The sequence below is a fragment of the Eptesicus fuscus genome, chromosome 12 (genome assembly GCF_027574615.1).
Source record: "Eptesicus fuscus isolate TK198812 chromosome 12, DD_ASM_mEF_20220401, whole genome shotgun sequence".
NCBI classification, from domain to species: Eukaryota; Metazoa; Chordata; class Mammalia; order Chiroptera; family Vespertilionidae; genus Eptesicus; species Eptesicus fuscus.
In genome coordinates this window covers 81496650-81519018 of record NC_072484.1, presented here as the reverse complement: position 1 = coordinate 81519018, position 22369 = coordinate 81496650, and the positions used below count along the sequence as shown (strand labels likewise).

The 22369-nt window shown below is 50.3% G+C and overlaps 1 protein-coding gene across 2 annotated transcripts in view; it reads left to right on the top strand.

Annotated features, from left to right (window-relative positions):
• Positions 1-1231: 1231 nt before the first annotated feature.
• The window catches only part of LOXHD1 (lipoxygenase homology PLAT domains 1), a 102880-nt gene continuing 81742 nt past the window's right edge, over positions 1232-22369 (top strand). For both annotated transcript variants that reach the window (XM_054724003.1, XM_028135951.2), the window contains exons 1-4: positions 1232-1361; positions 4070-4184; positions 10387-10467; positions 10951-11135. In XM_054724003.1, coding sequence (XP_054579978.1) covers positions 1232-1361; positions 4070-4184; positions 10387-10467; positions 10951-11135 — 511 coding nt within the window. The remainder of the gene's footprint in view (positions 1362-4069; positions 4185-10386; positions 10468-10950; positions 11136-22369) is intronic.

Here is a 22369-nt window from a genome sequence, read left to right as displayed (position 1 = left end):
GAGTTGCAAGTGGCTTGAACATTTCTAGTATTTCAGGATTTACATAGAAACCTTACAACTCGGGTTGTAAGAAATCTTAATAAAATCCTAATTAAGTGTCTTCACAAAGTCTTAATAATGTAAAATAAGCAAGGAAGAGGAGTCTAGTGACCCTAAAGGAAACTTTCCTTGCTGATCAGGGTAGAGAGGGGCCTCTGGGTGCCGGTTGTTTTGCTCTGTCTCAGAATCCCCCACATGGGACTGCGGAGTGGGTTTGGTGTCCGCAGTGGGCTCTGAGGGTTTATCCCTGTTTCATAAGAGAGTGCAGGGGGCAATATGACACACGGCGAGCTCTTGTTAAACAGATGCTGGTTAGTCTCGCCCACCCCGTCTGGCACTGTGGGTCACCGAGGAGGCGGTGGGCTTCCCCAGTGAACTTGACTTGGGTCTAGCGATGCTGAAACTCACAACTCAGTGTGTGCTTTGTGGGTGGTCTGAGTGCTGGTCTGAGCAGCATCTCTGAAGGGCAACATGTGTCCCCTGGCTGAATGGCCACTTCCAGAGGCATCAGTCTTGAGGTGGAAGCAGAGAGAAAGACAAGAAGGAGCCAGTGAGAACCTCACCTGCTCCGTAAGATGATCAGAGGTCATGAATAATGGAGAGACATGGATGCCTCTGAGTCCTGGCAGCTTGACTGATCTGGGGCCTTGCCCTCCTCAGGAAGGTCTCAGGCCCGAGGACGTCATTCATGGCCTTTGAGACCTGGGAGGTCAGGGGGATCTCCACGGGGGGGAGGCCACCACCTGCCTTTGGGGGGGGGTGATTCTGGAAGAGTCCCCGGGGCTCCTTGCTGGGAGGCCAGGTGGGAAGCTGATGCCAAGGGTTCGATTTCACCTGATTCTCCATGAAGGGGAGAGTGGGGGCTGATGGGAGGGGCTGGGAGGAAGGAGGACGGCCTGCTTTCAGTCCCCATGAATAAATGATGAGGCCCAAGGAGAAACCCCAGGGCAGGAGCAGGAGGAGGTGGCCAGCCAGAGGGTGGCAGAGAGAGGGGCCAGGGATAGGAAGGGCTCAGAGGCCAAAGAAGTGAGGGGAACAGGAGCAGCACTGGGGGCACAGGGTGTACCAGTGTGGGCTCTGGCCCCACCAGACGTGAGCACAGGAGCTCAGGGAGAGAGGGTTGAGGGTCCAAGGAGGTGCAGGGAGGTGGGCACAGTGAGCCAGCAAGTGCCAGGAAAGGGCAGCTGGCAAAATGATGCCCCAGAAGAAAAAGAGGAGGAAGAAAGACATTGACTTCATCGCGCTGTACGAGGAGGAGCTGCTGAACTACGACTCAGAGGACAACGAGGACGAGCTGGAGCATGAGTACTACAAGGCCCGAGGTGAGGGTGCCGGCCAAGGGTGGGCAGGCAGTGCGGTGCCTGGGAGCTCAGCCAGTGCTTTGAGGGAGGAATGGGAGGTCCCAGACCAATCCCTTTCTCATGGATTATCTGTTGCATCTGTGCTGCAACCCTTGGCATAGATGGGGCAGGTGTTACGTTAGGCCCCCATTGTTAGAGAGGCAAGGCTACCTGTCCTTGGTCATGGCCTTAGAGGCACAGAATGCACTGGAACCACAGTGCCCACCTCTTCAGGTTGTACACATCCCCAGAGCCACGTTCCAGCCTGGTCTACGCGGTGTGGGCTGCTTCAGGCAGGGCCTGACCTGACCAGGCTGTGAAGGGATGTTGTGGGGAGGAGGCCTGACCTCTCTAATATGCCCAGTGGGGATTGGGGACTCCTGTCCACTGTGGCCAATGGACATAGAGGTCTCTGGCTTTTCCAGAGAGAGGCTATGGTCCAGGTGGAGAAGGCAGTTGCTCTGGACCCAGAGCCTTATCCTTTTAGTCTCATGGGGTGCATGGGAGCTGCTTTGAAATACTCCACCTTCTTGCCAGGTAAACCAGAGAAGGCACCTCAGTGTATCTCCTGACTGAGACAGGGCCTATGAAGGGAAGAGAATGACTCAGCAGAATCTGAGATCCAAAGGGACCCAAGGGGCCATCCTACACAAGCCTCCAGCCCCGGGCCTCTCCTCTCCTACAACCAGACAGGGGTTGCCCAGGATATGTTGAGATACAACTTCCCAAGGCAGCCTCCTTGGAACTGTGGTTAATGAGCTGATGCAGTGATGATGAGGAGGTGATTGCTGTTGTTGATGACAACAATGGAGATGATGATGGTGGTGAGGATTGTGATGATGCTAAGTCCAACTCCTTATGGAATGCATGTTCTTCATCCAACTGTGGAAGAGTGTCTGCAAGATAAGTTCCCAGAAATGGAAATGCTGAGTCAATGAAAATGACCATTGAAAACTTTATTTTGATTTAATCCTTACCATAACCTTTCAAGGGAGAAATTATCCCTATTTCAGAGATGAGGAAGTTGAGTCTAAGAAATTTGGTTGAAACCATAGCCAGTAACAGGATAGGATTTAAATACTGGTCCATTTAGTTTCATAGTTCATATGCATTTCATTGATTTCTTTCTCATTCATCCACCCAGGCAATTACTTACTGAGCATCTCCCACTTACCAGGTCGTGTGCTAAGAGCAACTGACTCTGACAGGTCTTTGTGTGGATGAGGGGACTTCATGAGTTGGGGTTGTCCCTCTGGGGTCAAACAGAATTTTATGTTTTCCATAATATATTTGTCTTCCATAAGATAGTTCTTCAGCTATCCAAATTTTTAATGTTTTGATTAAAATTTTAAAATTGAGAAATAATATATATGCAGCACAAAATTCATAAAGGCACAACGTGACACACTTATACATCTGTGCATGCTTGTGTAACCAACATTCAGAACAGGACACAGAGCACAGCCAGCCTCTAGAAAGCTCCTTCATGCTCCTTCCCCGCGGCAACAGCTTTCCTGATCCTATCACCACAGATTAGCTTTTTCTGTTCTTGAACTTCATATAAATGGAATCATGCAGTATACTTTTTTGGTGTCTAGCTTTACTTTCACTCAATATTATATCTGAGAGATTTATCCATGTTGTGACATGTTATATAGTTTGTGTTTTTTGTTGTTGTTGAGTACTATCACACTTTATAAATGCATCACCATTGATTTAACCTTTTGTTTTTTTAAAAATATAGTTTATTGATTTTTCACAGAGAGGAAGAGAGAGGGATAGAGAGTTAGAAACATTGATGATAGAGAAACATCAATCAGCTGCCTCTTGCACAACCCCCACTGGGGATGTGCCCGCAACCAAGGTACATGCCCTTGACCAGGATCGAACCTGGGACCTTTCAGTCCGCAGGCCGACGCTCTATCCACTGAGCCAAACCGGTTTCGGCTGATTTAACCTTTTGACTGTTGATGGATTCTTGGGTTATTTCCAGTTTTTAGCTATTATGAACAAAGTTGCTACAGATCTTATACACATCTTTTGATGGACACATGCACTAATTTCTCTTAGAATTATAAGTGGAAATAGAATTAGTGGGTCATAAGGTGGACATTGTGTTTAGTTACCGGGGCTTGTAACAATTTACACTCTCACCAGCAATGTCTGAGAGTGCATTGGCCCCACATTCTTGCCAATACTTAGCATGGTCAGCCTTTTTCATTGTAGCCATTCTGGTACAGGGTAGTATCCTGAGATTAATGTCAATGCCCAGGAGGTCATGGGAGGTGAGGGCTGTGCAGAGGGCAAAGAGGAAGGTGAAAACTAGATATAGGCTCTGAGGTGTCTAGGAGGACATCCATGTGCTGGGCTGGAAAGAGCACAGGCTGGGCATCTGGAGGCCTTGCACTGGACTCTGCTACTGACGCTGTACAGTGTGTGACCTGGGCTTGCCCCGGCCTTTCCTGTCAAATGAGTGTGCAGAATTCAGTGGGAGGTTTTGGTCTCACAGTAGGACTTGCTGTGGGTCTGATTGTGGCTCAGGAGATTGCAGGTTGTAGCAGGAGTTCATAGAGTCCTTTGTGTCTGGGCATCCTTTGCAGGGCTGGCAGGATCGATGGCTTCTCTTAGCCCACATAAGAATCAGGGTGTTTTTCTGAGCCTGCCATCTGTCTTCTCCTTTCCTCCTCCAGTGTATGAGGTGGTCACAGCCACGGGGGATGTTCGTGGTGCAGGGACAGACGCCAATGTCTTCATCACCATTTTCGGAGAGAATGGGCTCTCTCCCAAGCTCCATCTCACCAGCAAGTAAGTACCAACTCAGCCTGGGTCCTGGGCCGGTTGGAACCCAGGGGAGAAGACGTGTGTCCACAGGCATAGTAAGTGGTAGGGGCCTCTGCTAACCACAGAGCAGGTGTCAGCCAGATCTCTCCCAGTGATTTCCTGTCAACCTTCCTCAGCTCCTCTCCTGGTTTTTATGTGCAGAGTATGCCCATTTTGAATCTGAGAATTCCCATGAATCCATATTAGCTGTTCCTTGATGTGGGAGAATAACACTTGGGGTCAAGTAGCCTGGGTCTAGGTCCAGCTTTACCACACAGTTGCCATGTAACTTTCGCCAAATCTCTTGCATCCAAGGACTTGGCTTCCTTATATAACATCTGGAATTAATAATCTCCATTTTATAAAACTCATAGGACTTTTGGAAAGAGGAGGCAAGATCATGCATATGAGAGAGCCATGAGCTTCAATGCTATGCACCCACAGCATATTAAACCTGCCTGCATTACTCGTGTGTGTGTTTGTGCAGATGTGTTTGTGTGTGTGTGTGTGTGTGTGTGTGTGTGTGTGTGTGTGTGTGTGTATGCCAGTGTCTCCCATTTCATTGTAACCCATTGAGAGCAGCGGCTGCTCTCTCTTCTCTTCGATCCTTTCCCCCACCACACACGTGCACACACAGATACATGCAGTAACACTTAGCAGAATCACTGAATTCCAGAGATGTCTAGGGGCCTTACGGATGGCCTGGGCAGCTGGCATTCAATCTGTGCTGAATGGCACAGGGGATTGATCATCTGGTTCTGAGCCCACCCCATCCATCCTTCCTTCCGCTGGAGCAGCTCGACTTATGGTTGTTTTACTGAGAATCTGAGTCAGGTTCTATTTGCGCCAAGAGCTCCATAGCCAAGAGGAATTTTAAAACCACCAAATCTAATTCAACCATTCATGGGGAAACTGAGGCCTAGAGAGGAGCAGGGAGCAGCTCTAAGTCATGGAGCTTGTTGGTGGTAAAGCTGGTCCTCCAACCCAGGTCTTGATGTTGACATTTTCCTTGAGCACATGGCCTTGTGGCCCTGGCAGGAATGGGGGAGGCCTCTTGGGTTCCAGGTTTGACCTCTGGGGTTAATGGCTTGGCACCTCCAGGGGTGGCAGGGGAAGCTGTGGAGGGGTTGGGTCCACAGTCCAGGATATCCCTGAGTTCTGGGCTTAGCAGGCTGACGAGGCCCCGTGTCACATGTTTGCCCTGAATGTGGGCTGCGGTGTGAAGGCTGCAGCGTCGAGGCTGGCGTAACATCCTACTTTGTTTCTGCAGAACAGGGTACCCGCCTCCTTGCACTGCTTACACTGCAGAGTGACTCGCTTGTGGAGCCTTTCCCTCCAGTTTCGTGGGCACGGTAAAGAGAAGACATGAAATGCCCATCCTCTTTGCCATGTGACCTCCCAAAGGCCACTCCTCTAGGGAGAAGCGACTAGACCTTGGGGAGTTGGCCAACTTGGTTTTAGAGTCCCCAGCCTGTCTTTTTTAAACAAAAAGAACCACTTTCTTCCTTCGTGGTGGCTCCTCACTGTCTTTCCTTCTTTCGTGCATCCAGCATCCTCAGACTCTTCCCCCTCACCTTTTTCATTTGTCAAAATATCCTTTCAGAAAGGCGCCCCAGGTCACCTTCTATAACCCATTGGGAAGCTTTGTCCCTGGGTGTCTGAGTCCCGGCCTTCCTTTTCAGCGGGGAGGGGAGCCCGCATCCTGGGAAAGGGGTCTAGAGCATGAATGAGCTGGCAGGGCCAGGAGTCTCCAGGCTCTGCTGACACCACATGGAGGCACCAACCTCTCTGGCTCACCCCAATAGGAAGCAACAACCCATCTCACTCACAATCACCCCGCAGTCTGATGACAGGGTCCCTCCGTGTCTGTATCACGCTCCAGGGAGGGAAGCAGGAGCACAGGTCTGGCCAGGACTCCAGTCTGGCTGGTCCCGAGGGCTCTGCTGGACCCATGGAGAGTGGAGGCTTCAGGGCTGTGGGCACGTTTTACACTGTCAGCTGTATGCCCTGGGGAAGCAGGAGGTAATGTGTAGAGAGATGCCAGGTGGAGCGGGAGGAAGAGGAGAGGTCTGCTTTGTGCCTCCCATGTCTATCTCAGTTCTTTGCAAATAGTCAGAGCTCAGAGAATGATGTGGGATCAGCGTGGCTAGAGCGGGAATTTACAGGGGAGGATACGTCCTCTGGGCCTCACATGGTGGAAAGGACTCAGATAAGAGAGGAATGGAGAGAAGGTACTTTAGAAGGGGAACAGCTTGCAAAAGTATAGCGGCATCAGGGGCACCGCAGGCCTGTGGGAGCTGAGAGGGGAACTACTGGCCTCGTGAGGGCAGAGAGGAGGCAGGTCAGAAAGGCAGGAAGGACCAGACTGCGAAGGTCTTGCTTGAAAGCTGATCAGTGGAGGTTCAACTTACTCTGTGTCCAAGAAAGATTAATCTGACCCTGGTGAGCATGTACATGGGGAAGGAGGACACGGGAGGCTGGCCTGTGCAGGACCCCAGACAATGTCTACAAAGAGAATTGTATAGACACAGTCCTCACCAGGACGCTTTCCATTCAGGTCTGGGAGGGAGCATTGCTTTCTGGGGAATTCCAGGTCCCCGTGTAACCCAGCTACAGAGGCCACGGGGTCACCGGGCTCCACGAGGCGTAGATGCAGTTAGCTCAGCCCACCCTCACCCCCACCGGTCCCTGCGGCCTGCTCAGAATGCCCACCGGTCCCCAAATCTCTCATCTCACTGTCTGTGCTGTTCCCTCCTCACTGCCAGTGCCATCCCAAAACAAAGCCGTGTGGTAAATATCTTAAAACGGAGTAGCAGGCCCCTTAGTCTTGAAAGTAAGCCACCACCTTTCCTGGAATTCCTCCCTGACCCCTTTCTCCACAGCTCCAGCCATGTGCCTCACTCTGTCTTTCTCTTCCCCTTCTCCATGTCCTTCTCTCTCTCCCCTCAATTCCTGCTCTCGCTGTGCCTTTTGTCCGAGGCCCCAAGATTTTCACCTAACTCCCAAATGGCTTATCAGGATTTTTTTTTCCCCCTCAACACAAAATAATTCCTGTTGCAAGAAGAACTTTGGTGCCTGTTGGTGGCAAAGGCTGTGACATGTTCATTTCGATTCCCCCATAAGCTGACCTCCACCCCGACCCTCACACCGGTTAAGTGCCAATAGCCATGGCCTGGGAGTTCCCTTCACCATCACCCAGGACCACCCCAACACTGGGTCACATGTTCAGAGTATGGCAAAAGGATGGGATCTCATGTATCTTCTGGAACACGGTTCTCCTGTTGAGAATTCACCCTTTGAGAGTGTCAGAGAATGCCTGGCATTTCAGCCCGCTGGCTCTGCCCGGTTGGCAGCTAAAATGCCTTGTGGGCCTGTAAAGGCTCCGCTGGGTGGGGGCCCTGGGCAGGGGTGTGTGTTCTGCATTAGCCTTCATTTGCAGATCGACCAGGAGCCACAGAGAAGCCGCAGTCTCCAGCAGGAGGCATGACGAAGTCTGTTTCATGTTTCCTTTGACCGGGGAACCTTGTCCTTTGCTGTCTCCACCCCAACCCCAGTCGGTTTTCTGAAACCCAGAGGCACTAGCATTCTGACTCACCGGAAGTGCGGATCCTGGAATCTGACCCCCAGTGGATTGAGATTGGGCCTTGTTAAATCATTGGGGATTATGCAGGCCTCTTCCTGAGAGAAGGGAGTCTGTGTGGCCCTACCCGGGTCCTTTCCTCTCCCTCCTCGAAGGAGAGAGATGTCAGCGATGCAGAAGGCCTTCCTCTTGTCTGCCAAGATGATGATGGTCTCCATCTCATAGACACCGTGGACCATTGCTTTGTTCCCATGGTCCCCTGGACGGCTGCAGCGTGGTCCTGAGAGACCCATCCTCGATCTTTCTGTCCTGGTGTCCCTTCTTCCATCTTGTTTTCTAAAATTTGTTTGCTGAGTGACTAGAAAGCACCATGGCCAAGCATTTAACATGCTGGGATGTACAAATCCACGATCCCCAGGGTCAGTGTACAGGGCCTTTCTGAAGGCACAGAGCCCCCCTTACGGAGTGCAGCTGTGAGAATCCCTCTTCTGGAATGCTTGTCAGAGGCACCCCAGAAAGCCGGCTGCTTTCCTTCCAAACCCACACCTCCTCTTTTCCTTTCCACGTCAGCCTCCTCTTCCCCTAAACATTGGCCTTGGCTGTTTCCCAAATCCATGGACCCTGAGTGCGTGAAGCCAGCACCCCTCATGCTCATTCCAAAGACTCCGCCACAGGCAGCTGCGGGCCAGGGAGAGGGGGCTGCTGAGACAGGGCTGTGCTTTCCTCATAATTGCAAGACCCACTCCCTTCAGAAAAATAAAAAAACATATACAAACCAGAATAAATAATAAATAAATAACCAACACTTCCGAACAGTCTTTCCATCAAGACATGTTTCTGTAGGAATCTCCCAGTCTTCATTGTTTTTAAATGAAATTGTGTCCTGTATATTGTTGTTCTGTTTGTACGTTGGATTTTACAAATAGTGCCTTTTTAAAGCCTCTATCATAAACTTGTCTCTGTTTCATGAAATCTTCTTTTATAACAGAATTTTCAGTGGCTGCATAATACTCCATCCTATTGCTCCCCAGGATGACTGGTTCGTAGGGTATTTATTTGAGGTAAAGACTCTTGTCTATTCTAAAAATCCCTTTTTTTTGGGGGGGGGGCGCGGTCTCATATGTAGAAACAGAAAATGCCTCTTATTCCTTTCTTTGTTTCCATTCTTCTGGCACTCAGGGTTAATGTTCACTGTTTTCCAAGTCATTTAACCACCACTTTGACTCTGAAACAAAGCACAGGTGCGCTGTTATTTACCCTTGGATGTGGGAACCTGACAGGGATGTTCAGCAGGCCTGGGAGTGGGCCCTTGCTCTCCAGCGAAACCGAGAAGGGTCGGCCACTCTCCCTTGCTCCCCTCTGTGCCCAGAGACACCTCTGGGGCCTCTTTTCCCTCACAGGTCGCCTCAGTGTCCACGGTCAACTGGTTTCATGAGCTCTGCACTGCTTTAGGGGGGCCGTGGGCCCAGGTCTCGTGCTGTGCCCACCACCAGAAGGAGACTTCGCCCAGGGCAGAGTGCTTGCCAAAGGGGGTCTATTTTCAGAGTCACAGCTTCCGAGTCTGTAGAACCTTAAAAGCCTTTTGTTACTGAGAGAGCTTCTCCCCTTGTTGCCTTGGGGAGAAGACCCTTGACCTCTCTCTTTATTTGGAAACCTATTAATGGCAATAAACAGGCGTATGTGTCTGGGCCTTTCTTTTCCCACGGGCTGTGCTGATGCAAGATCCCTGGCTAGGAGCTCCGAGGGAGGTCTACAGCTCTCAGCCCCACAGAGGCATCACCGTGGGGCAGGAAGAGCTGCGAGCAGGCCGGGCTGGAATGGCCCACACAGAAGACAGAGCAGGTATCCATGTGTGATTCAGGCTTTCGCTCCTGGAGGACTCCATGGTGCGGCTGCTCCAGCCCTCTGGTGTCTAAGCTGATGGGATCTAGGATGCTCCAGGGTTGGACCTACCTGGCACCTCACTGTGGAACATCTCAAGTGTACCTCTTCTGCTTGCACCATCTGCAGGATGCCAGACATGCCTTTCCTCACCACCCCACTTCCCTGGTTGCTGATTTGGGTTGAGTATTTCCTTTCTTGTTGGAATGGCAGGACCAGGGACTCCCACCCAAGGTCTGCATCCACTTGGGGCTGCCATTGCAACTCTCCCCAGCAAGAGCAAGGCAAGAAAGGAGAGGCCAGGAGGTCTGCAGACCTGAGAGCACCATGGCATCCATCACGCCTTCCTTCCTCCCCCACTGTCCCAACCCAGAGCAACCGGAAGGTGTTTGATCATGGCTTTGGAGACCCAGGTTCTGGTCCCAACTCTGCAATCAACTAGCAGTTTACTTGAGTGTAACACAGGGCTAATATTGCCCGCTGTGCTTGCCTTAGTGGTACATGACAAGGATATTGAGAACCTGGGTGTGAAAGCAAGGAATGAATACTCACTGACCTTGCCCCTTCCTCTCCAAATCACATCAGAAAGGAATCTCAGAATAGGATTGGTTGCTTGTAGCACATCCAGGAGTGGGACAGTGGAGGAAGTAGGAGATGCCAGGCCTTGGCTTTCCTCCCAGGCCTGTGAGCCACACTTGATCCAAGCTATGTGCATGTTCATTGCAGGAGCAAAAGTGCCTTTGAGAAAGCCAACATCGATGTGTTCCGGGTGAGAACCAACAATGTGGGCCTCATCTACAAAATCAGGTGAGAATCTGGCCCCTGGCCAGGCTGGGGTGAGATGGAGGCAGGTAGATTAGGAACCCACTTCACTATTGACACTTTCTGGGTGTTACTACTCTCCTGGTGTCATTTGTGGGGAGATCAAAGTCTTGAATCTTTTCCTCCCACTCCGAGTCACAGTTTTCTAAACTTCCCCATTAGAGATGCAATTCTCTGGGTTAAGGCAAGTTAAGGCAATTTTTCACAAACTTGGGAAATGTGCTCTGAGAGACAGTAGCACAGTGGTTAGAGGCAGACTGAGGAGTCTAGACTTATTAACATCATTAATAATTATATCCATCTTGCAAGTTATCCCCATTTGGTAGATGAGGAAACTGGGGTTCCAGAGGTAAAGTACCAACAACAATGATTGAGCCTTTCCTTGGAGTAAACAATTGGGTATTCCAGCATGAAAGGGGAGTCATCTCTGTGCTGCCAATGACAGTGTGGGTGTCTGCTTCTGCCCAGGATTGAGCATGACAACACAGGCTTGAACGCCAGCTGGTACCTAGACCGTGTGATTCTGACCGACACGAAGCGGCCTCACCTCCGTTACTACTTCAACTGCAACAGCTGGTTGAGCAAGGTGGAAGGCGACCGCCAGTGGTGCCGTGACCTGTTGGCTAGCTTCAGCCCCATGGACATACCCAGAGGTCAGTACCAGGCTGGTTCATCCACTGTCCCTCCCTGCTGGGGCTGGGCTCACCCAGGCCTCTGTCTTGCATCTGGGCAGTCCCATCTCCCCTTGCCACCCTCCAGGGTCTTCCTGTTGTCTAGGGCCTTGGTGAAGCCCCATCTCTTCCTTGTGGCTTTCCCAAGAGCAAGCTTACTGGTATATGGGAAGTGGGGAAATGTCAGAGGACCTAGAGCAGGCGTCCTCAAACTACGGCCCGCGGGCCACATGCGGGTGTTTTTGCCGTTTTGTTTTTTTACTTCAAAATAAGATATGTGCAGTATGCATAGGAATTTGTTCATAGTTTTTTTAAACTATAGTCCGGCCCTCCAGTGGTCTGAGGGACAGTGAACTGGCCCCCTGTTTAAAAAGTTTGAGGACCCCTGACCTAGAGGCATGATAGAGGGGTAGATGGGAGCAGCCCTGAACACATCCTGTGTTTTCAACAATTCTTGTTAACGGGTATCTACCAAGAGTCCCTCTGAGTTCAACGTCAGCATTCCCTGCTCTCCTATTCCATTACCTTCCTTCTGATGCCAAGGAAGGTGAGTTACAGTCAGGGCATGGTGGGTGGGAATCAGAACTGGCTGCTTCCAGCGTTCCATCAGGCTGCCCCTGGCTCCTGATTTTCATGAGTGAAACAAGTTATTTCAAGTGCATGTTTGGCCAAAGGCCTTAAATTCAGTCATATTAGCTCAACAGGACTCAGGAGAACAAAGCATGTAAAAACACACACTGTATTCCATGTCCCATTTTATCTCCTCTTCGTTCCTTAAAGCTCTGACCCCCTCACCTCGCCCCATTATTGAACATATTTTTCCAAAAAGAGACTAGCACATGTGGGTACATTCATCATAATATCCTGGTCACAGAGTCATGGGCCATTGGAGGCAAAGGCATGTGGCAGCCAGAAGTGAATTTCCTGTGGTCACAACAGAAGGCTGACACACCCTTAGATTCTGCCTTCCAGCATGTACCCTCTCTTGCAACCAGCTGGGCAGAAACAGACATATCTTCTGTCCCAATGGGCTTCAGCCCTCAGTTCTCTGTCTGCCTCTGATCTCCCATCTCCCATCTGACCTTGAACATTTGACTTGTTTCCCTGATCCCTAGCATAACAACTTGCAAATTTATTCTTTTTTAAAAAAAGATATGTTATTGATCTTGTATTATAAAAACCACATTTGATCATGACAGAAAAATTAGAAAATAGAGGCACCCTTGTTGAATATCATTTGATCATATACATGAGGGTTTGTTTCTGGGCTGTTTTGTTCCATTGGTCTAAATGTCTGCCCTTATGCCAGTCCCACGCTGTTTGATTATTGTAGCTTTGTAGGAAGTTTCAAAATTAAGATGTGTGAGACCTTCAACTTTGGTCTTCTTTTTAAAGATTGTTTTGTCTATTCAGGGTTCCTTGATGTCTTGCTTCTTTTAATGCATCCTAAATTTTCATTAACTGTTTGTAACAGTGACAATATACCATATTGACTTTGCAATCGAAGGGCTCTTATTTACCCGGAAGAAAAGAAGAATATGCTGCCTGCATCCCAAGTTCTCAGTTCTTGTTAAGGACTTCAGGCTGCTGGAGAAAACTCCTGGATTCTCTTGACTTATCCCCAGTGAGTCAGCAGGAGTGGGTGTCCCAGTCTTGGCTGGCTGGCTTCCTCCCCACATTTCAATGGACTGGTACAGGCATCACACTTCCTGATTAAGAATCTCAGACACGTGTGCACTCAGAGGGAGTCAGCAGCAATCCCTGTGCTTGTCTCCCTCTTAGAGTGGGCATCAGGGGTCCTGGCACTTCATGGGTCCCGGGGAAAGTTGGTAGGCACTTTTTCAGCATAACCGCAGTGGTTATCCCTGGGGACACAGTCTTGGCTATCAAATGGCTCCAGAAGTGTAGTGAAATTTCCTTCCTGCCGTCGCCTCTTGGTATTCCCTCCATTACCATGAATGCCTGACTTTGTTCTGCAGGATTTCTTCCATTTTATGTGGAATGGCTCACCCTCTTGACAACCCAGAACCCAGAAAAGGAGAGTAGCCACATTGGCATTTACACACCGATGGCAGCCCCTGGCCAGAGCCTAAGCACAGTCTCTAGTCCTTGAACTGACCCATCATCTCTAACAGCTGCCGCCGGTGATGCCTCCCTGAGCTGCTCTTAGAGGCTGGGTCTGGGGTGAGGACATGGTTCTTGCCCTTCAGGTGCTCACAGTCCCGTGGAGGGCACAGATGGCCTTAGTACCAGGCACCCTTAAAGAGGGTAGAGGGCATCATGGTCCAGAGCTCCAAATCACAAGTCATAGAGTCCTAGGTTCAAATCCCAACAATGCCATTTACTAGCTACATGACCTGTGGATAGAATACTTCTGTAGCCTGTGTCCCATGTGCGTACATTTTGCAATTACTATCTAATTTAAAATCCAGAGTACCCCTAGGAGGTAAGGTTTATTACTATCTCCACTTTTCAGGGTTAGGGTTAGGGTTATGGTTAGGGTTAGGGTTATGGATTAGCATTAGGGTTAGGGTCAGGGTTAGTGTTAGGGTGAGAGTTAGGGTTAGGGTTGGGTTTTGGGTTAGGGTTAGGGTTAAGGTTAGGTTAGGGTTATGGTTATGGTTAGGGTTATGGATTAGCGTTAGGGTTATGGTAGGGTTAAGGTTAAGGTTAGGGTTATGGTTATGGTAGGGTTAGGGTTAGTGTTAGGGTGAGAGTTAGGGTTAGGCTTAGGGTTAGGGTTGCATTTAGGGTTAGGGTTAGGGTTAGGGTTAGGGTTAGAGTTAGGTTAGGTTTAGGGTTAGGGGCTGTCATCTGTTAAGTAAGTGTGGGTTAGACCTATTTGGGAAAACTCTGTGTGGATTTCTCACTGCCAAAATGACGTCATTTCCTGCCTTCTTCCCAAATAATTGTCCCCACTCCAGTTCCAACCCCCCCAGCTCTCTCGCCTTGAATAGCATTGAGACGATCATGTGGCTTAATCATGTGCCCACACCACATTGTCCAGGGAAACTCTTGGCAATGCGACTGGCCTCTGATGCGGAGAGCTGAGTTCCAACTGGCCTGGGGGCTGTTCACACCCTGGGGCCATCAGTGCCCAGGCACAACAGCTCATCAATGTTTCAGAGCCTGGCTCTGCCAACAGCAGAGTTGGTCCTTGCTCTCCTAAGGGCCCAGTTTGTTGTGGGTCCCATTCCCCCCCTGCCAGCTGGTACCTGCTCACTTGGCCTCCTTAGAAATAGCTTTTTTTCAAAGAAGTATTTGTCTTCTTTAGTGGATTAATAATAAATATGACTGCAGCCTTGTTTCATGCTATGCTCCAAAGAGACTGAGCGGCTAGTTATTGGAGAAAAGAGAACTATACCAAATGGTATAGCTAGTGCTGGGGCTGAAAGCTGCCTGGAATCTGGGGAATGGGATTGTATTTGTCCAACCCAATCACTGTTTCCACACATGGTTATTTTATCAGGTAACTGGGTTATAATTTCACTGCAGCCCACGCTGTGCTCTACAGTGATTATCATACAACTCCAGATATGTGCCCAGGCTTAGCAAGACCATGTTGGGCAAGTGCCTAGGGTGCATTTGAAGAAAGGACGGGACAAGACAGGGGTTGTGATTAATGTATTAAGGGCCTGTGCAAATTGCAGTACCTGCAGTGAATTGCGGACCTGCCAGAGGACTGCATTGTGCAAAAGCAAAGGCAAATTGAAAGCATCCTGAGTGATTGATGCAAAAACCTCCCATCATGAGGGCCCTGCCAAATAAGCCAACAGGCCTGACTTGTTCCCAGCTTCTACTGGATAATACCAAGGCATAATTAAATCATTAATTAAAAAATAAAACTCTCTGGGTCACAAAGCACATGAGACTATACACCCCGAGTTCTAGTTCTGGATTTCCTACCTAATAGTGATGAGACCTGGGGCAGATCTCAGTTCTTCTCCCAACCTCAGTTTCTTCCTGTATAGAGTGGGCATACTGGTTGGCCTCTTGAGTCTTTTCAGGATTAGTAGAGTGTTTACTTTCACAACCAAATAGAAAATATGGGCCCAGGACTAGCCCTCCTCCACAGGGTGAGAGGAGATTGGCTTCTGGTGACCTCCCTTATGCTGTGGATATGCCTCCCCCGCTTTACTTTCTATTCTTCTACATAGAAAATACCTCCCACCTATGAGCTCAGTCTCTGGACCCTTATTCTCTGTAGTCAAATCCTGATTCTGCCACTCCACCAGTTATGCGAGCATGAGCCAATGCCTTAAGCTCTTTGCCTTCATTTCCTCATCTGTAAAATGGAGATAACATTAATTTACTCATAGAGTGGTTGAGCTGATTAACTGGGGCAATAAATATAAATGACTTAGTGCACTGTGGTCAAGGAGTAAGTGCTCAGTAAATCATGGTGGTTGTTGCTCTTGTTGCTATTCTGATGTTTCCCTGTCTTCTTCCCCTTCTCTCGGGCTTGCTTTGACTCTGAGAGGCACAGACTCGGATTCTGTCCTCTCAGAATCAGAAAAGACTTTGGAGCCACTCAGTGCCAGGACCTGCCTCTAGAATCTGGCAGGCTTGTCTAGACAACTGGGAATGGACTCGTGACCTTGATTGCAGTTGAAGCCTGTGGGAAGCACCTTTCTTCCCTTCCTTGATATTTCCCCTTAACCCAACTCATGTTCTCCAGGGCCCTCTGAGCTCTGGTTTCTGTAGGTGCTGTTAGGAGTCATTGTTCCTTAGAATCCTACAACGTGGTCCTGGGCCCATGGGCTCACAGTGGTAAGGATTTCAGGGTGGAAAGAGCTGGGCCAGCCGTGCATCACTCTCCTCCTCTGAACTTCACAGCAGCTTCCCGCCCACCCCATCTGCTCCCACGTAGCAATGCAGAAAATCATCTCCGGAAAGAGTGGGAAGAGGAGAACTGCTTTGAATGAGGCCCCAGGGAAGAGTATCAGAGAATTTCAGGACCAAAAGGGATTTTTATCTACTCTGCCTCCATTTTATAGAGGAGAAAACAGAAGTCCCAGGAAGTTAAGTGACCTGCTCTTGATCACCCTGGCTCTAGATGCCAGGCCATGCTCCTCCAATGTCATTCAGTGATTCAATGGGTGTTTATTGGGAATCTTCTATGCACCAGACCCTGTGCTCAGGGTAAATATGTAGGAGTCTAGATTATGAAGGGGAGAAAGTTAGGCCAATAAGTAACCATAGTGCAGAGGAATAGAATGTTCTAAGTGAGTGATGACCAATGGAGGCCAATAGAAGCATAGAGGAAGGGGGGATCAGGAGGGCTTTAGAGGAGGTGATGCCCAAGCTAAGACTTCACAGTTGAAAAGGAGGTTGCTGGGCTTTCAAAGGGAATGAGAGCACGTGGGGAAGTAAGGGCTCTGACGCACAGTATCTCATTCACACAGCTGAGAATAGGCCCTCGGACTCACGGCTCACTGTGCCTCAGGCTCTGACCATCACAATCAATGCTCTCTTTTAAGCCAGCAGCCAGGACCTTTGGGGGGTTGCATAAAATTGTATATTTGCCCTATATTTGGTTATTTTTATTTTCAAGTGGGTGTTATAATAACATTTGCTTTTCCTATTTGTGGAAGCAGCACTTTCTCAGTGCTGCTTTTGTATGCATGAAATTCTGGGCTTAGGATGCAGACATTGCCTTGGTCCTGATACAGCTGTTGGTATCCATTCTAGCCACCGATGGTTTCCTACTTGACCCCTCCCCTGAGCTCTGAGGGTTAGCCAGAGTGAGCCCAGTGAGAATCACAGAAGGGGTTCCCACCTGCTTGGGCCACCGCAGGCTTGGAAAGTGGGGGTGGGGTGAAATGACAGCTAAGAGAGCACCTTCTTGTCCAGTCCCTTGAGTTCAAATCCGGGCTTCACCCTTTCTAACTGTGGGGACTTGGTTCACTTTCTTAACCTTCTGCTTTTATTGCCTCATCAGTAAATGGTGACATTAGCAGCATTTGGGTCTGTCATGCTGAGGATTAAATGAGATAGTAGGTGTGACTAGCCCATAGTGCGTCCTCAGCAACCGTCAGAGGCTCTTATTATTTTGATAAGTGGGTGTGTGTGCAAGGGCAGCCAGGTTGAGAAAGCAGAAAAGTTCCAGTACTATTTGAAGAATGGGGAGAATCTGGCTGAGAGATTGGGCCTCTGACCTGAGGGAAGACAGAGGAAACCTTTGGGGGCAGCGTGGATGAAGGGCCGTTGGTCAGTGGCTATGACCCAGCTCCTGGCATGTAGGTAGCGTTGCTGCTCATCCTTGGGTCCACTGACCACGCCCTCTCCATACCTGGGTAGCCCTGGGTAGTCTCCCCACTGAATTTCTCTCCTTCAGCCTAGCGCCTGTGACATCTCACTTCTCTACATCTGGCTCTCAGCGAGCGGAAGTGAGGGGTGTCAGGGTGTGAGCCATTGCAGATTTGAGGGGGTGTAAAATAAAGTCCAGTCATCCTCCTTCCAACCCCCTCCCCATTCCTCACCTGCCCAAAGAAATAAGGCCATGGTCTAATAACAAGGGGGTCTGAGAATGGGTGGAAGGCAAGGGAAAGAAACTCTGTGAGTCAGTTCACCGCCAGTTCATTCATGATTCTCTGCTTCCTAAAAAAGCCCTGGCCACGTGAGCTTCTTTCTCTGAGGCTCAAATGCTGGTGGGTGTGAGATGGTCCCTTCCTGGGCAGGCGGGATGGAGGCTTCGTTACAAAGCATTTGCTTGACTTCTGTTGTCATGAACACGATGAGCAGCTTGGCTGGCTCAGCGTGCACGTGGTACCAGAATGGGGGGTTCCAGCCCCCCGTGACTGTGCCTCCCCCGCGCCCACAGTGGCTCTATGGTGATGTATCTTGTCGTTGCCATGTGCCGACTGTTCCAGACAGTGCAGGGGAGGCCGTGGGGGCGGCTGGCGCACCAGACACAGGAGGCAGCTCGGGCCTGCCGTTGCCTGCCTTTTCTGGAAGCCCACGCAGGCAGCTTCCGGCCGGCCTGCAGGAGACAGATTTCCCGTTTGATGGGAGCAGCCTGGGCCTCTGCCATGGGGCCAGCAGAGAAAAGAAAGAAAGAGGGCAACGCTGGGCGTGTGTGTCCCCCTGGCAGGGCAAGAAGGACAGACCACCCTCTGCTGAGGCCTTGAGGCAAGCAACCTGTCTTTAGGCTGCAACTACCTCCGCCAGCTCAGACCAGCTCTGATTTTTGGGAAGCACCACGTGATTAACTGAATCCCCGGTCTACATTCCTTACAGTCTCCTTTTCAGATCAATGCCCAACTTAGCTTGGCCTCTCAGAGCTCACACTGGCTGTAGTGGAAGAAGGCTACTGCCTGGAAGGTAGGGTTGTGGTTGGGTTGTGCAGGCTGAGCTCTGCACAAGTGCGTCTCTGTGAGGACACCGTGGTAGATTTTTGCATTTCTTATGACAATTATCCAACAGATGGCAGCAACGTGTCTTGAGGAAGGGATCCTTTTTTCTCCTTTGTACAGAGGCACTGTGTGGGCTGCTGCTGGTCCTGCCGAAAGGCCAGAGAAAACTCAGTGCTGGGAGTTTCATGACAGATGAGATGCCAGATGTGTAAACCATGGGCCAGCCTTGACTCGGCAGCAGTTCCCGTGCTCCATCACTAGGCCCTGTTCCTCCCCAGCTTGCTCAGGGTGATGAACGCCTTGCTAGCTCCTCCTCCTCCAACTTGACCTCTCCCCTCTTCCCAGCTCTGCTCCCTGCTTGCCCTCAGTTAGACAATGAGTTAAAGGCACAATGCCTAACATTGAAGAACTGGTGCTTCCATCTGTCCCCGCCTTCAGGAAAGTCCAGCCCATGCCGCCTTCTCACTGGACTCAGGAAACTTGAGGCTCAGCTCAGGCACACAGCATTGTGGAGGCAGGGGCAGCTGGCCCTTCCTGGCCACACTACGCCCGGGACATGCTCCTTCTCACCTCCTCCACCTCTGAGAAAGGGCAACGGTTCTCCAACCTTTGGAGCCTTGAGCTGCTTAGCTTGTGGTTAGGATGTGCCATGATTGCCCTGCAACCAGCAGCTGACCATGCCAGCACCAGGCAGCTCTGCTCCCGCTCCAGGCCCCAGAGCGCCGAGTTGCACACAGTCCTCTGCCTAGAGACACACAGACCAATGCTGAGAGCACAGGAGAGCTCTGGGCAGGGGCTGCCAACAATGGCCTGTGGGCCAAGCACTGCCTGCCACCTGTCTGTGTAGCCCTCGAGCTAAGAAAGGTTTTTACATTAAAAAAACACACACACATATTTTATTGATTTTTTACAGAGAGGAAGGGAGAGGGATAGAGAGTTAGAAACATCGATGAGAGAGAAACATTGATCAGCTGCCTCCTGCACACTCCCCACTGGGTATGTGCCCACAACCAAGGTACATGCTCTTGACCGGAATTGAACCCAGGACCCTTGAGTCTGCAGGCCAACACTCTATCCACTGAGCCAAACCGGTCAGGGCAGGTTTTTACATTTTTAAGAAGTTGAAAAAAAATCAACACAGGAATAATATTTCACAACACAGGCAAGTTATATGAAATTTAAATGTCTGTGTCCATAAGGTTTTATTGGGATACAGCTACGCCCGTGTGCCTTTAAGTAGATCATGCATGGCTGCTTTAGTGATACAGTGGTAGAGTTGAGTAGTTGAGGCAGAGACCACATGGCCTGTACAACCTACAGTATTGATGACCTGGCACTTTCCAGGAAAAGTTTGCTGGCCCCTGGCAGAGAGCACAAGAGGCCACGAGTATTCCGGAAAGAGCCCTGGATGTGGAGACGAGACACCTGGCCTTGATCCCCTCTTGCATCATTTAGCTGTTGTGTGACCTCGGGCATGCCACCTTGCCCTCTGAGGCTCGGTTTCCTCATCTGTAAATGAGGATATCAACAGGACCTGCCCCTCCTGTGTCATGCGGCCAATGTGGGGATCAGATGACTTCAAGGACATGCTAGTGCCCTGCGAGCTGCAAGGCCTGTGTGAATGTTCAGTATGATTTGCCCTAGAAGGGGGTCAGCCCTGCCCATTCTCTTTCAACCTTTGTTCCTTATCATCTTTCTCCTTTCTGACCTCAGGGCAGGGCAGAGATTTTCATAAGCCCCTCACCTCTTCTGTGTTATTACAAGATCCTGTTACCAGGAGGGCAGCCAGGTTTCATAGGTGGGCATTTTACCCTCTCACTGATCATCAGATCTAAGGGGTGGACAGTTGCAACTGGATTGTGCTCAGTACGGTACTGCTCACAGGAAATCCTGAGGCTCTCACAGAACCCTTGGGGAGCAGGGTTTGACGCACTGTGCTGACAGTTTGCCAACGGAGAGAAGGGAACCCTACTTTTATTCAGCTTGCTCTTTCATCGATATAGGCATTTAATTACAATTTAGGGTTGGCACAGGGCCCTAGGCCTTGTTGGGAAAATGGCAAATCAGATAGTCAGATAGTCTGGGGTTCTGCTTGAAGAGGAAATGTGGAAAAAAAAAAAGGAGGGAGAGCAGTAATCTCATCAGCCTCCTTGTCGCTCTCCGGGACCCTTTAAAGAGCAGCTGTGAAGTGTGGCACCCCTCTCTCCTTGGTGTGAAGGTCATCTGACATACGGGATCCTGCTCTGTACTCAGCCAACTGCATGGGCCCCAGGATCCCATTTTGCCATAGAAAGTTCTCAGAAGTTAGAAGGCTGACCGCCCTTGTGCCTGACTCGACTTCCTCCTGCACTGTGTTCCCCTGGCTTCCCGATCCCCGGGCAAGGCCTCAGCCAGAAAGGCCTGGAAGCTCCTCCCCACCCCAGTGCTGTCTGTTCTCTGGATCCCTGACCCTTGGCTGTCTCCTCGTTGCCTCACGTCAGCTCTGATGCTCAGCGTGTGGGCACTTGCCTAGCACAGGGATGCCGTGTGTTCCTCAAACCCTGCGTGGGCTCCTGCTTCCTAGGCCTCATCTGGCATGGCCTTGGGTAGCTCCACCTTCTTCTGAGATGCCTCCTTCATCTCCTGGCTTCCCTCCACAGTCTGCAGGGCTCCATTTCCTGGTCAAACGATGTGGAATTGCAGAGGGAAAAGGACCCTTAGTGTTCTCACATTCTCTCACCTCTGGTGTGTTCTCCACAGCGTCTCTGACAGATGGCTGTTCACCCATGTGCTTGGCACCTGGTAACTGCCTACATGTCTTTAGGGATGAGAAACCCACTTCCCCGAGGGCATCCCATTGCTTGTTGGATAGCCTTGGCCACTAGAAATGTTGCTTTTTTTGAGCTAAAATATCCTTCTCTATAATTCAACTCACTAATTTGAATTCCACCTTCTGGAATGATTCAGAATCTCTGCTACTCCTTCCAAAAATGCTCTCCAGCTCCCCTCCCTCATCCCCCCATCCTTTCTCCTGCTTCCCTGTGCCCAGTGCCCTCTGGAGTCCTGGTGCCCCTTCTGACTGACCGCTGTTCAGCAGTGGCTTTCGGGACACCCCTGGTCCCCACCCCACTGTGGCATCACTGACCATCTCACCACCCTGCAGAAAGGTCTTGCCTCTGTGAAGCGAGCCCTAGGCTGGCGCTGAGAAAGAATGTGAACCAAATGAAAGGCTCTCAGAGGCCCTGCCAGCAAAAAATCAATCTCTCCCCTCCCACCGAGTGGGAGGCCTCTGCAACTTGGAAGACGATCAAGAGCAGGATCAATTGGACATGGTCAAGGTCTTCCCGGTCCTTTACAACCACATGTCTCACGATCCCCCTGAGGGGATCTAGAAATCTACCTTGTTAGCAAGTTCCCCAGGGAGCCAGAATGTGGCCCGAGTTTCAAGCCACTGACCTCGGGGTTGCCTGGGTCTGGCCTCTTCTGAAGGCCCTGGTTTTGTCTTCTTTTTCAGAGGGCTCTTTGTGGTGAACCAAGAGGGGCTGGGAATCTGAGAGGGACTAACCTACTGGAGCCTTCAGCTGGGGCAAGGATTGGAAGGTCTTCCCTCCTCCTGATGGGTCTCCTTGAGTGAGGATTGAGAAGGAGAAGACATTGCTCCCTCTCAGCTCAGGGTTCTCAGCAGGTCAAAAACCAGCCTTCAGGGCTGCGTTAGGTGATGTCCTCTGTGAGTCCCTGAAGTATTCTCGAGGAACTTGGAAGCCATATCTGAGGGAAATAGTAAAAGAAGAAGGTAGTAGTTGGTGAACTTGGAAATCATTGACACAGACAACATAGCAGAGCCAAAAAGCGCAGAGAATAAAAACCCCTGGGCATCAGGGA